A 15,004-nucleotide genomic window follows, 5' to 3' on the forward strand; every position below is an offset into this window, starting at 1 on the left:
TAATGCTTTTTTTTGGTTGCTTGGGTCTTTGAATTCTGTTCTGCTGCTTTATAGTGTACGTATAAATACACTGATGGGTCTTAATGGCTCTTATACAGCCTGTGAAACAACAGAATGCTGCTCTGAAGAGGATAAAATAAAAGCAAGAGAATGATAATGGCAGAGTTAGAGGCAAGTTGGGCAGGGATGCTGCAGGCAAGGTCACGTTGATACATGGTGAGATACAGGGAGCTGGGGCTGGCCATGAGTCCCACCCCGAGAGCCACGGTGAGCTGCCACAGCTTGATGTGGTGTCCAGGGCTCTCAACATCCAGCAGGCCCCAGAGGAGTCTCTCCCCATCCCTGCTGCAATCCACTTGATCCTGTGGTGATGGGAACCTTCTGTCAGGCATATTTCAGACCCTGTCTCTGACGTAGCAACATCAGACAGCTTGGGGGTTTCGGTGTTAACCTGCCTGCCCTGTGTGCCAGCTTTTCCAGCACATGGAGTGGGAAACTTTGTGTTTTGTCTATTGCAAATTGGGAATCTTGCACCATGAGCACAGTCAGAATTTAAACCAAGAGCTGTGAATAGCAACTGGTGAAATACCCCTGAGCCTTGTTGGCCCCTGGCATGCATTGCTCAGCTGCGTGCTGTGTCTGACATGGGAGCACAGGCACTGACAGGACAAACAGGTGACAGGCTAATGTCTGGTTCCTCCCTCCTCTGTTAACTTGCTAGCCTAATAAATTCGCTGGGCAGTGCTGTGAGGGGAACAAGCACACAGATTCCTGGTGAAACACTGTACAAAGCAGAGCATCCAAATCCCAGCAGGAAGAAAACAAACTGAAAGTAGGGCCAGCCTTATCCCAGTGCTATTTATAACTGAGCTCTGCTTCCTTTGGATAAATCTGAGTCTCTGAAGCATGAGTAATTCACAAGCCTCAGGCCTTTGCCCTGCTTCAGTGGCTCTCCCGTGTCCATGCTCTCTGCTTGCTGCTGAGTCCCTCCCACCACCACCACATATGCTCTTTAGTAGGAAAGGTTTTGCAACCCTTTTTCTGTACCCCAAATTTGTGGATGGTCTGATGCAGTGGGCCCAATTCCTTGCTCCTCTTGGCTGACCTTGCACCCTTGAGTTCGCTTGTGCTGAAGAGATGGAACCTGGTCCTCTGAATCCCAGAAAGATCCCATAAGGATGGAGGGCACTTGATCTAGGTGTAGGAGAGTGGTGTTTTTCTAAGCAGCAGTTTTTATGGAACTAAATGTGATGTGGGATTTTATCTTAGAGTCTTTCCTCATTGGTGTTGAGCTCATCTAGTTGTTTTCCCTCAGCTATCAGGAAGCTTTCAGGGACTTTGGAGGAGAAAACACTGAGAATGCTTGTAGTAAACCTTGTAAGTAGCCATATGCAGCTAGAAGTAGAGAAATAATTTGCAAAATTATTAGATGGGAAGTTCCTGGTGTTGTCTGTAGCCAGAACAGCTACAATCCACCAGATAGGCCCAGTATTTGGTGGTATTCATAAATAAAGTCATCATCCAGCCTCATGCCCATGACATGGGTGCCTGACAGCTGGAGCTGAGGGCTGCTCCTGCAGCATCCAGGCAGTGCTGGGCTATATCTTCTATTCCAGGGGGTTTTGAGATGCTTTTCATTATGATAGGTATTCTGAAAGATTTCTTCCTCCTGCATCTTCACTTGGTGACATATGATCCTGCCAAGCTGGCTGCCTTGGTTGCTGCCTGATTTCTTTGTGGATGAAGCACCTGACTTTGTTTCAGTACCAGTAAATATTACTGTTACCAAGCTGTCAGCCACCCTGACTCTCCTAACTGCCATGTTCATCATCACAAACATACAGTGGGTAAAGTAAGGAGACATCTGAATAAATCCCTGCCTCTGCTACAGATAGGATGGCAGGGAGTCCTTTAGGTCAGAGTTGCTCATTAAAGATGTAAGAGAAATGCAGGAAGCCCAAACTGACTGAGAGACATTGGAATCTTTGAACACTTTGATATTCATCAGATGTCTAAACCATTTCTTCTCTAAGGCAAACACTACAGCCAAATATTTAAATATTACTGACTCACCTTAGAAGGAGTTGCTCCTTGTAGACCTTACCTCTTCAATGGCTTCTGTCATGGAGGCAAGTTTACTTCCTAAGCAAATTGAACTGATCCATTTTGTCTTGTTGCATGATTTAATGGTAAAATGTCAACAAATTTTTCTACAAAAGACTAAACAGCACTGAAAACCTCATTTGCTTAGCACCTTCCTTATCTGCAGATTCCTGTCATAGCTGAAACATTTGCATTTAAAAGAAAACCTAGATTTTAAGATAGGAACATTTTTCAATGGATTTATTTTTAAGTAACAAGTAATTTTCTTTTATCTCTCCCCATCAGCTTTTACTCAGACTCAAAAGACTTGTTTGCTATACAAAGCAGTCTCATCTATTGCAGGGAACAAAACAGTCACAATGTGATTGAACATGACACACAGTAAACATGTGAGAGGTGAGACTGAATTTAAAATAAAACTGAACTTTCCTTTCTGGAACTGGGAAACTGTGAACGACAGAAACAAGAAGTGGCAGAGGCCTTGAGAGTGTCCCCTTCTTCCCATCATGCCTTCACAGACGTTGTGTTATCATTCTTGAAGTGTTTTCTTCAAGATGAGACTGGGCAGTATAGCTGTCTTCACCAGTCCTAACAGACTGGAGTCATTGCCTTCTGTGTCTTACATGGTACACACTTCTTAATACATGTGGAAATATTTCTGTGCCACTCCAGCAGTATCACTTTGCTGATTCCCTTGCCAGCCACTGATGTTTTTCTGTATTACAGTTGCTTGGCCAGAAATTCCCTAATTTCTACACATTTAATTCTTTCTTCTGCCTGTTTGTCTCCCTCTGCCCTTATCTTTATCACATGTCACATTATTTTCAGATTATGTCTCCAGCTTTTCAAGATAACTTAGAGTCCTTATCCTAATGGAATTCAATGTCTTTCAATTGCATCAACTGTCTTTCATCTGCATATGTTCTGTGTATTTTGCAATTCAGTATGCAACTTACTAATGAAAATATTGTATAAAACTGACCCTGATGTCTTGGAGAGGCTACCTAGAACAGAGGCTAGACAAAGTTAAAAGAATAAAGCTAAAAAAGTTAAAAGAAACAAGGATAGTCCCTCATGGGAACCATCTAGAGATGTTCTCCCATCTGGTCAAGACATCGCTGTCTAAACTCTTGGGAATTCATTTTCAAGCACTCAGCCACTTCACAGTAATTTCTTTCTTCGGAAGACATCACAGGGCGTGTGCCAAAAGCCTTACAAAATTAAAGATAACAAATCTACTCTTTCTTTTAGACTTGTTACCCTGATAAGGAAAGAAATAGATTCTCTTTGACAACGTCTTTTTTTGAGGTGACGATATTCACTGATTCTCATTTTCTTATCCTGTACATATGTACAGATGACTTAATTCTTTGTTCCAGCTCTCAAAGTTCAGCATTAGGCTGACTCATTCACTGTCCTTTAACCTATCCTTCAAGACAGGTTTATTTTGTGTTTCCTGGGGCATTTTTCCCTGTTCCTGTCCCCCAGGACTTCTCCTCTCTTCTAGTTTTCATAGTTAATTGCTGTGAAATTCAGAGATTGCTTCAGCTGCTCCCTTAAGTACCCTAGATGGAATTTCATCAGGCCTTGCAGAGTCAGATATATCTGCCTGTGCTCCTTAAAGTTGCTGTTGTTAAATATCTAGTTACAGTTTTTTTAATATGTCACTGAAAGAAAGGCAGCCTTAATGCTTCTCTTTTACTTGTGGGACCTGCCTTCCTTTAAACAATAGGTTCTAGAAGGGAGAGGCTCAGATGAGCCTTTCTGGGATATCTGATTTTGTTCTCAGGCAGGCATCAGCCTCCTGGCCTAAAAAGTCATTTTTGCCTCAAAAGTGTCTCCAGCATCCTCAACATGGAGCTATTTCAGGCAGTGGCAGAGAGGTGACCCCAACTCATGGACTCTTTACCATGAAATTCCTGGATGTGCAAAGACTCCTGAGTGTGACAGTGACAGCCCAACTCTCATAACATGGCAGGCCTGATTCTTCATCTCTGGGGTGGCTTCTCCTCTTTTGTTGTGGTTTGATTCACTGTGTTTATAGCAGTATTTTTCTAGAGCCCAGGGGTACAGATGTGGATAGGGACTGTGCTTTCACGGCAGGGTTTCTGAGGAAAAAAAAAAAAATCAAGCAGTAATACCTTCTGTGGCAATATTGCCCAAAGCACACCTTTTAAAAAATTTTTTTGAGATCTTTCATTCTTACTACACATTTCACAGCAGAAATGCTGTCTGTTTCCCAAGTAATAGACAGGACTGGCAACAAGTGCAGATAGAGACCAGCAATCCCTTTTGCTCAGGGTGCATCACAGGACAGGAGCCCTTTATGCTGTACCCTGCCATGCTGGCTCCAGCATTGGCATGCTGGTGATTCCATGGCTTTGGTGCACCTCACTGAAGGACCAGCTGGAACCATAATAAGGTTCCTGCCTGCCTGCCCACATTTACCTTTGGCAGTAAGTCCACACCTACAAATAACCAGAGCACAGCTAAATCTTCTCCACAATAATATCATATGTTCCTGCAAGCAGGACCCAGGAGCTCTTTCTTCACCAAATATAGGCTTAGCCAAAGAGTCTGACTGGGCTACTTTGACCTTTGACCAGGCTACACTCAGTTATCATAGCCCTTTAAAATCTTCATTACTGCCTTAAGTCAAAATGAGTCATCTGGACTAAGCTCCGTTTTTGCTTTTTTCTCAAATAACCATGGTGAGGAATGAAGTTTTTTGCCTTCCTTCCTCCCACCTCTACATAGAATAACTTCTACTGCTATCCAGGTTGGCACTGAGGAAGGGCTCCAGACACTGCACTGTTCCTTGCCTCTAAGCCTTGCTCTTCCTGTCTCTTGATGTACAGAAACTGATGCTGGAGTTACTTTGCTTGTGAGTTAAGCTTATTTTCTAAGTGGCTGAGTGACTCATTTTGGGGTGTCTCTTGTGACTGATTGCAGGAGAGCAGCCTTGCATTTTGCTTACACTCCTCAGGGTGCCTGGCCGTGGCTTTGACTGTAGTTGCTGGCAGAGGATCCTCTGGGAGGTGTTAAGGTCCACTTATTGTGTCAGACGTGATAAGCAACAAATGCAGAATAGCTGGCAATGTCCTTGATGGAGGATATTTGGGAACTTTGCTGTAGATGCACTGTTTTGTCTCAGCAGCAAGGAGGGACAAATTATTTGCTCTAGCGAAACAAGAAGTCAGTGGACTCTGGATAAGCTGAGTGTAGAAGCAGACTTTCACGCCAGCAGATCCCTTGGCAAACAGCACAGATAAGTGACCCAGAGAGGAGAATGAACAAAAAAATCGTGATTTGTCATTGGCAGGAAAAGAAAGTGAAAGATTTCTTCTATGCTGGTAATGACTTGATGTTTCTGGATGCTGTTTTGCTCAAAGTTGTTGTCAGGAACAAGAAACACATTTGAGGGTAACAGCATGAAGAAATAGAACTGCTTCTCGGTTCAAATCAGAAACTGCTGTAAGGTAGTGCAGGTGCACTACAAGCACAGGGCAAATCAAACTGGCTTCGGAAGATGTGACCTGTGGAGCAATTTATTGTAGATCCACACTTCAGCATTAGCCCTCGCCATGATGCTGAGGCAGACTAAAAGGCAGGCTAGCTGCAAAATGGAGAAAGTGACCACTACACAGATCAAAGGTGCCCACGGATGGACTAGCGTGCCCAGGTTTAGATGGGTATTCCTGGTTGGAATTTGGTCTGTCTTTTTCCCCCTGCAAGAATCCATATGGTTTTCATCTGCCAGCTGGTGAGCTGGGCCATTGTGCAACAGATGCAGCCAAACTGCATCCATGAGAGTTTGTGCTCTTGCTAAAACACAGCACATGTTCAGCTTGTCCACCTCAAGAGAGCCCCAGAGCTCTTCTGGCACTTTGCTTTGGCTCAGGCTTGTGCATTCTGACACAGGAAATGTGGTTTGGACAGCGGGTTTGTGTCTGTGCTTGGCTGCCAGGTCAGGCACAGCAAGAGAGAACTGAGGCTGGTTCCCCTGTTCAAGGAGCAGATGTTTGCCAGTGGGAAACCTGGAGTAAGTCTTTAACCTGTGTGAATATAAGGAGAATAGTCCTAATCCCACTGCTTACCTTGTGTGACCAAGATACGGGCAAAAGAGGGTGGCTGGGAGAGCACAGCAGGGCTGGGAAGCATTTGTGCTTCTGTGGTGCACATGAGGACTTCTGCAAGTCTGTGTCTCTCTTCAGCTAAGGAGGCAGATGAGTGAAATCCCTGAGCTGATGGGCTGGGCAGAATGGCAGTCTCTGAGAGGGGCCTGTACAGCTGCATCTACAGCTCAACAGTGACTTACAAAGAAATGCTTGAGGCACAGAAACAAAGACACGTCTAAAGCTAAGTATTAGGGAAAAGCACAAACATGAATTAATAAAAAGAAGTCAATGTGTTAAGTGAGCTGTGGTTATCCTGGGTCATAAAAGGGAAAGGGAAAATATTTGGAAGCATGTAAAAAGGAATGAAGATATAGACTTATTACTAAAGCAAGCTTTCAGTTACTACTGAAAGTTATGAATAAGGATGAAATATTTGATGCTGTATTGTTTAATCTTACAGTGAGTGTCTGAGACTGTCTGCTTAATGTAACAAGAGGATAAAAGCACAGGTCAGAACGAGGAAAGAGCATATTAAAGAATATTTAGATAAGTTCTTGCTCATCAGTAAGATCAGATTAAACATACCCTAGAGCACTTAAAGAAATAACCAGACCAATTTCTTGCCATTATATGCATTTCAGAGAGTTTTTGGGCTACATCTGTCCTGCATTTTAGGCAGAGGATGGGGCTTATGTGCAAGCCCATTTACAGCATGAGAACTGAGTTAATGCCTTGACTCAGAGGCAGGGTTGGGATGTGCTCTGCAGCATGGATGAGGGGAAGCACCACTCCACTGTCACCTATGGATTCACACTCATTTGTGTACCTGTGACATGAGCAGACTGAAATATGATAGTCTACTGTCCTCAGTGCTCACACATTTTTCAGTGATGCTGTAGAGCCAATGTCTGGCTAAAAGATATCTTCAGGTTATTTCTTCAAAGGGCCTGTCTTTGAATGCAGGAGGGGAAGTGGCACAGACAGAGTACCAGAGCCCAGAAAACAATGTCAGGACAATTCACCCAGCTAGAGGCATCCAAAGCCAGCCATAGGACGTCAAAAAGTGTGGGTAATAGCACAGCAGTGCATCAGGCTGCACGCTGGCCTGTAGCACCAGCATGGCCAGGGAAAGGAGGAAAGATCTCCAAGGGCCGGAAGGAGTGGAAAAATGTCTGGAGGAAAATTATAGGATTAGACCCAGGAAATTACTGACCAGTCAGACCAATCAGAAAGACTGGAAAAGCACTTGAATAAATTGCAGTACTACTGTTAAATGTCTAGCTAATAAGGTGATTCAGAGAAGCTGACACGGATTTGTCAAGAATAGATTATCAAGCCAGTACAATTTCTTTCCCTTTTTTTCCAGAGAAACGGGCCTCATGAATAAGGGAGAGGCAATCAAGGTTATCATCTCAATCCATCTTGACTTGACTAAAGCTTTTGATCCAGACTTACACAGTGACATACATATAACCAAAGCAGAGAAATAGGAATTAGGTAAAATGGCCATAAAGAGGCTGCTCAGGTGGCTCAGGCAGTGTGCTCAAAGAGCAGTTGTACAGAGCTCACTGTCAGACTCTGAAAGTGCTGCAAGTGAGACTCTCCACTGTCACTTCTGGTCTTTTTTGATCAATACTTTCATTAACAACTCAAATTACAGAATAGGGAAGCCCCCCTGGGAGGACAAGGTACTTTGCAGGACATGATTATGTTCAAAATTATCTTGATAAATTGGAAGAAAGACCCAAAATCAATGTGATGAAATTCAATAAAGACAAGAGCAAATACTGCATTTAGAGAGGGGAAATTAAATGCACAGATACAAAATAGGAGATGGCTGGTTAGGCAGCAGGGTGCCCAAGGGGAAGCATAGCAGATCACCACCAGTGATCAGCAATGGAATACTGTTGCACAAAGATATGTGTCATTCTAATTAGTTAGCAAGAATGTAAGAGAGAGGAGGTTGTAACTCAGTCCTGTGCCCTGTGTTTGCAGCTGCAGAGCCAGGCTGAAGAGGAAGAACAAGAGTGGTGAAAGCTTGGGTCCTGAAGACAGGACCTGGAAGGAACAGTTGAGGCAGTTGATTTGAGCTGGAGAGAGGGAAAAAGAGAAGGGAACAGTGGCACAAACTTTTCTTGCCTGTTTGAGAACTGTTACAGAAAGGGGAATAAACTGTTGTTCTTTGCATCCACTGGGGAGATGGTAAGGAGTAATTGGCTTGACTCTTGGTAAAGGAAATCTTCTGTGCAAGGGCAATTAAACACAGATGTATCTGCAGGGAGGTTGTTGAGTCGTGTTGTTGGAGACTTGTGAGAGCAACCTATGTGAGTTGTCACCAGTGGCAGGAGAGTGTCTGATTTCACCTCAGAAGAGAATAGATATGCTTTTTGGGTCCCTCCAAACCTGCATTGCCATGATGGCTTCGCCTAGGAGTCTACTGATAGCCAGGTTGGCACTGGAATTAATTTGTCCCCAGGTCAAAATAGCATGAACTTTCCTCAGCAGCACAAGGAGATGTTTGCATGCCAAAGTTATTTGAGTGTCTTACTTGACCAGTTCATGTAAGGGTGACCTGCGGTGCGGGAAGGATTGATAATGCCCTTGTCTTTTCTCTTCTCTAGCTGGAGCAGATTTTATTAGTTTTTTTCAGGCCCTGAATGACAAAAAATCTGCCTTATTTCACTTAGGGCAAGTATCAGCACAGCCATGGTACTGCAATGCTGACAATGGCCTCCTTGAAGGATAATTATAGGTAAAGAAAGAGAAGGAATTTCTCATCAGTTAATGTGCATGTGTTGCATAGGTTACCCCATACCTGAATTTTGGCAAGCCAAGGGCTAGCCAGATCTGTGTTTGCAGTAGCTGGTGCTTGCATCACACTCCAGACTCTGGGCCAGAGTGATTTTGGCCAGTTGTATTGTTCAAGTGACTTACAGCCTGTGTCCTGTGAAAACAGATCAAGCATTATTTATTTCATAGGAATGACATCAGAAACATGGGCGTTTTCAAATCAGATTGGATAAATTGTCTAATCTCCTGCTGGACAGGAACCATTACCAGCCACCACAGATAAAAATGATAGCATTCTCTTGCTAGAAATGAAGGATTATCACCCTGCTAACCTGCTGTACATAGTAATAAACATGAGGTCTTAATATTTATATTTATATTTCTGTGTATTAAATAAGGTTTTGAATTGTCTCAACTTCTTTATAAATAAACGAGCTTTAAGAAATCAAAAGAAAAAGTGGCAGGCTGTTCTTACAGAAATGAGTTTCACACACTAATTTTGCACTGCAATAATAGTCAGGTTAAAGATCACTGAAAAAATTGCTTGTTTTTGTTACAGGAACAGAAAATGCTTGCTGCTTTTTGCTTGCTTGTCTCCTTTCTGCTGTTTACACACACTTTTCTTTCTCATGTGCTTCTTTACTCTGATTGTATCATAGTTGAACTTTTGCTCTAAATAGTTTCACACAGCCAAAATCCTTGGCTGATTATCACATGCTTCAGGGGAAAAATTAACTTCATGCCACTGTGCAGACAGTTGCTTGGTTTTCTCCTCAAATGCTCCACCCCTCACAGCATGGATACAGCTAATGATGGGAGGTTGTGCCATGTTGACAAGCCTCTGGGAGTAGAGAAAAGGCCAGTTCTGAGCAGATGCCCGATTTGATTGCAGTATCATGAGGGCTAATTACTCTAATAAGCATTTATGGGATTCAGAGATCAGGAGGAAAAGGATCACAAACACGATTAAGGTGTCAGAGGTGTTGAAGGAAAATTGAAAGTATTAAGTGCCAATTTCTGTTTTCTGAAATTCAAGCTACCATCACTGAGAGCAGCTAATAGTCATCTGAGGGCAGAGCCTGGTGTCTCTGAGAGGCTGTTTTTCAAGCTGTCTACAAAAAGTACCTAACTCAAGTACTGTTGACTGCTTTGAATAGAGGAGCAAGAGTACCCCAAGCAATTTAGCCTAGTTGATTTTTGGGGCTGGTGACCCCACCTATCCATGTAATGGATTAAGAACTGTGACACCTAACTAACAGGAGAAAACTTGAATAGATCTCCATGAGAGAGAGGTTATTTGGAGTAGGCAAACCCTGGGGTAAAAACTCTTTGCTTTGGGAATGCTGAAAAGAATTAGCTTGGGAAAATCCCCCATGAACTCATGACAGCTCTTACGCAGTTTGGTCATCTCTGGATGAGGTTCTTGCAACACTCCGTGTTAGTGTAGACATCAGGACCCAGAAGTTGTGTCTGCACAGAATGGAGTACAGCTGCTGAACTTTCATCCATGTGTTTACCAGTGGTCTGATGGTCTGCAAAGTTTTTCCCAAATATTTGGGACAGCAAGCTGGAGAGAAAGAACATGACTTCGAGAACTGTGTTGGACGTACACATAAAAACATCTTACTGTCAGACCGTTTTAAAGAGACATTTAAAAAATCTTTTGATTCAAAATATTACCTTTTTTCTGTGCTCAGCATGAGGCAGATAGGACATGTTTTTGTAACCAGCGTCCCTGAGCTCTGCATTTCTCACCTTGAATTAAAACTTCTCACTACACCACCTCCTTCATCAGAAGCAGCTGCTGGTGACTATCACTGTCAGCAGTAGCTCATGATCACAGGGCGATGTTCTTGGAATAGATATACCCAGCACATTTTGTCCACAATGGGTCAGCCTTGGCAGTCATTGTCCTGTTGAACCTGCTTTTTATTCATTAATCATTTTATTCTGGGTCATATTGAATTCTGCTATTCCTTTAATGCCAAATAACAGAAGTAGTTCCACATAGAGACTTACAGTTTCACCTATGCAGGGATATTCAAAGTATAAGTCACTCAAAGCTCTTCAGTTGTGTCTTATAGGCATGAAACTGGCATTTTGAGGTATTCTTACATGGATTCCTTTTACATTCTATTTTTCCTTCCTCAGAAAAGGAAGAAAACCTTCAGTGGAGGGTTAACTACTCTCTGTCGAGTCTCTTGCTTAATTTTCATGCTCCACAGAACTTCACAGTATAAACAATTTTACAAAAGAGAATTAACAGTTTTTCACAAGGAACTGTCACAGGAATACCCAATCTGTGTAATTAAAGTATTGAGAAGGCTGTTTGTTTTGTGGACTAGGTATGAGTTACTTAAGTGGTCATGGATAGAGTATTTGGTAAATTCTGGGATGATCAAACTCATTTATCATGTTTATGGGGTGATGTTTAGGGTACTTTATCTGTTACACTGCTTGGACAGGAACAGATACACCTTTGAAAAGCTTCTCAGAATCTTCTAAAGTGCTTGTCCCCATCCTGATCTGACAGATGCCAACAGGAGTGTGTGCTGACAGACCCAGTGACAAGTCATTCTTTTCCCTTCAGTCTGATTGAATTCCCAGATCTGAAAATCGAGTGTTCTTAATGCTTTTGGTCTAACTGAAATGTCTCTTCTAAACTGTAAACCATTTATCTGAGTTCTAATCTCTCCTGCTGAGCTGTCACAGTCGAAAGGCAAATCTCCTTACCAGGCAGAGAGATGCTCTGAAGGTGTAGGGAGGATTTCAATTTTAATGGAGAAGTTTTCATCTCCCTGAAACAGAAGTGCCCCAAGGACCCTTGTCTCACGTTGCTGGCAAGGTCTTGCCTGCACCCCCCACAGGGCAGAAAGCTGGTCTGAGGCTGTCTGGCTGAAGGGTAGCCACATGGCACTGCACTAAAGTAATGGAGCAATGTAATTACTCACATGTGAAAGACAAGGCTAATGCTTGGGGACCTTTGTGTGGCACCACTGGTGGTGTTTGGGGATGTCTTAGGGGTCTCTGGGATGGTGCTGTGCCACAGTCTAGAGGTCTGGAGCATAGCTTAGACACCTCATAAGGCCTGTCCTTGATGGCAGTGCTCCAGTGGCCATGGGTGGGTGCAGAGTTCCCAGGTAAAGGGCTTTATTCCATGTGCTGGAGCATCCTGCAGGAAAGTGACTGACCAGAGTGCTCAGGACAGTTCTAAAACTGATGGTGGAGATAAGTGCTCACACCAGCAAGGCTCCAGGGTGTAAACCAGTTAGTCTTCAGGAAGGATTTCAGAAGACCTTGCTGAGGCCATGGGACTCTTGTCCTGCTAATGCTAAATGCCTTGTGCTGACTGGGACTGTCTTCTTGTTTCTTCTTCTTTTTAAGGTCAAGTGGCAGAAGGATGACATGGACAGCAATTCCAACTTCTTCTCTGTCTCCTCAGATGGGCGGATTGTTTCATGGACTTTAGTTAAGGTAAACAGTAGGTGGCAATTTCTTTTATAACCAAATTATAATCAATTGCCTCAAAGGTCAGTGATTCATTAGTATTATTTTTATTTCTAATGAGCTTGGAAAGAAATGTTAGCAATAGCAGCTGGTGCAGTCACAGCTGGTTCTAGGGCTCCACATTAAACTCTGAAATGAAGCAGGGTCAGCCTACTCATTGTCAGGACCTAACCTTCATCCTGCCTGCACCTGTAGCACCCCATGAGCCTGAAAATGAGAGACCATTTTCCTGCTTGGCAGCAGCAGGAATTCAAGCCTGGTCTTTGTTCTCACACTTTCTTTGTCCCAGAAGGGTCAACTAGACACAGAACAGAATAATCTGCTGTATTTCACAGCTTCCAGATTCTCATCCCCAAAATGCTCCCCTACAGATTGCAATTTGAATTGGGAGAGGGTCAATTTAAATTTCTCCCCATGTGGGACAGAGTGAATAGTACAGAGTAAGTTTTCATTTGCAGTGAGATGGCAGCATGCTATCAGACAGGCAGAGAGCTTCTCCCTGCCATGACATTGCCTACTCCAATACACATCCAATATGACTTTTTAAAACTAGTTTGCATGCCCTGCCTTTGTTCGCTTTTCCTTTTGGTGTATGTTGAAATATGTTGACGGAAACCTAGAATTAATGTCCCAAAATAACCCTTAGATTCATGTCTCTGAATCTCAGTGTGTGGGTTTTTCTGTTGGCTATTTCATTTTACATTTAAGGATTTCAAATCTCTTGCTAAAAAATAATTGCATTGCCCTAAATATGAGTTTGAAGCAGCTGTCCCATTATTCCTCAACAGAAGAAGAAATTTCTTTACATCCTAGGATGCTCATTTTTCAATCTGTTATACCAAGGCTTGCCTGTTCTGAAATTTTTAGGCCTTGCTGCCATGGCAGGGATTAATTTCTAGCATTATATGTAAATGTTAATCTCATGTCCAGTTCAGTAACAGGAGCATCTCCTAATATGTAAGCATCTTACTCATCTCCTAATGTGTAAGAGCAGTATAAGCATGGGCAGATGACACAGATTAAGTTATTTTTTATAGAATTTTCCAGGTTCATACATGCTGCTTCATAATCAAAAACTCCTTCTGCAAATGCATCCCAAATCCTTCTCCCAAAAGAGCACCCTAGGGGACAGGGACAGACTAAGAGTGTCTCAGCACTCAGCTCCCGTGTTATTCCCTGAATAGGAATGCCCAAAAGATTTGGGTTGAAGTGGACAATACATGCCTGCAGCCAGACACCTCCAAGGTGATTTGGCAGGGTGCACTTACCAACTGAGCCCCAGTAACTGAGTGTGCTCAGCATGGTCCCCTTAGGAGGCAGGAAACACTGGCTGAAGTCTCTTACTTCAGAGAAGTGCCACCACTGGGACACCCTAAGTGTTTGCAGATGGACTCTGATAGCAGCTCACCCAGCAGAAGGTCTTTTGCTTAACCATTTCCACAGTGTAATCTGTGTTTTTGCTGTCCCTTGAGCACATAGATATTTCTTTCTAAGTATCCTTGGTGTGACTTCTAAGATCTGCATCCACTTAGCCCATTGTAATTTCTATTTGTTCCTTGCCTTACTTTAATGAACTTGGCCTTACCCATGTGAAAAGACTATTTTAAGGTTTTTTTTATTTTTTTTAGATGAAATTACTTCTGAAATTGCCAGAACTAGTATGTACTTAGTAGGAAGGGGTGGAAAATAGTGACGTTTTAGGTGCTATCTGCTTTGGACATTTTTGGGGAAGACAGATATTCAGCAGGGAAAACAAGAAACAGGATGAAAATAATTTTTTTTAATAATCTGTGGGTTTTTTTATCCAGCAAGGAGAAATGGACAATCTGCTTGAATGCCAGTTTCACAAGAGTTTTTTCTGGCTTTCATTTAGAGTAAAACTGAAGACACTCCAGATGTTTTCTATTCTACAAAACCTTGATGCAAACAGGGAATAAATGAAAGAATGCTTCGTTAATCTTTTTGAGAGGGCTATCCAGAAATAAAGCTTCAAACACTGTTAGCTGTGTGACACTTCCAAAGCTGAGAGCACAAAGTGAATAATTTCATTCTTTCTTCCAGATGAATATTTGGCAAACCACATTCAAGATTAGAAGAGCTGTCAAATGTTAGCCAGGGACAGTTGATCTGCCTTGACCATAGTGGTTGTCTCTATTAGAAATGGGCACAATCACATTGGACAAATTTAATGAAAAAACACATGAGTTCTGTGTACTTAGACTGTTTTGACTTGACTTTGGCTCCTCATAAAGGTGTAAAACATCAAGGAAGGATGCAGGACTTCTGCTGCTGGATGATTCTATACCCCCACGTTGAATGCACACATTGCCTATCAAAAAGGAGAAATGTCTCTGCCATTTCAAAGAATTGTTTGGGATGCAGCATGGCACTGCCTCTCAGGCTGATGCTCAGCAATCCCATGTTTGATTAGTAGTCATAGTTCACCCCCTCCTGTGTGACCTACAGCTAAATTACTGAACAGCTCT

The 15,004-nt window shown here is 42.8% G+C and overlaps 1 protein-coding gene across 1 annotated transcript in view; it reads left to right on the plus strand.

Moving 5' to 3' along the window:
- Window positions 1-15,004, plus strand: part of DNAI1 (dynein axonemal intermediate chain 1) — a 136,536-nt gene that overhangs the window by 68,827 nt on the left and 52,705 nt on the right. The window contains exon 14 of the mRNA XM_064403788.1: window positions 12,396-12,485. Coding sequence (XP_064259858.1) covers window positions 12,396-12,485 — 90 coding nt within the window. The remainder of the gene's footprint in view (window positions 1-12,395; window positions 12,486-15,004) is intronic.

This window comes from Passer domesticus, chromosome Z, assembly GCF_036417665.1.
Source record: "Passer domesticus isolate bPasDom1 chromosome Z, bPasDom1.hap1, whole genome shotgun sequence".
Classification (NCBI taxonomy): domain Eukaryota; kingdom Metazoa; phylum Chordata; class Aves; order Passeriformes; family Passeridae; genus Passer; species Passer domesticus.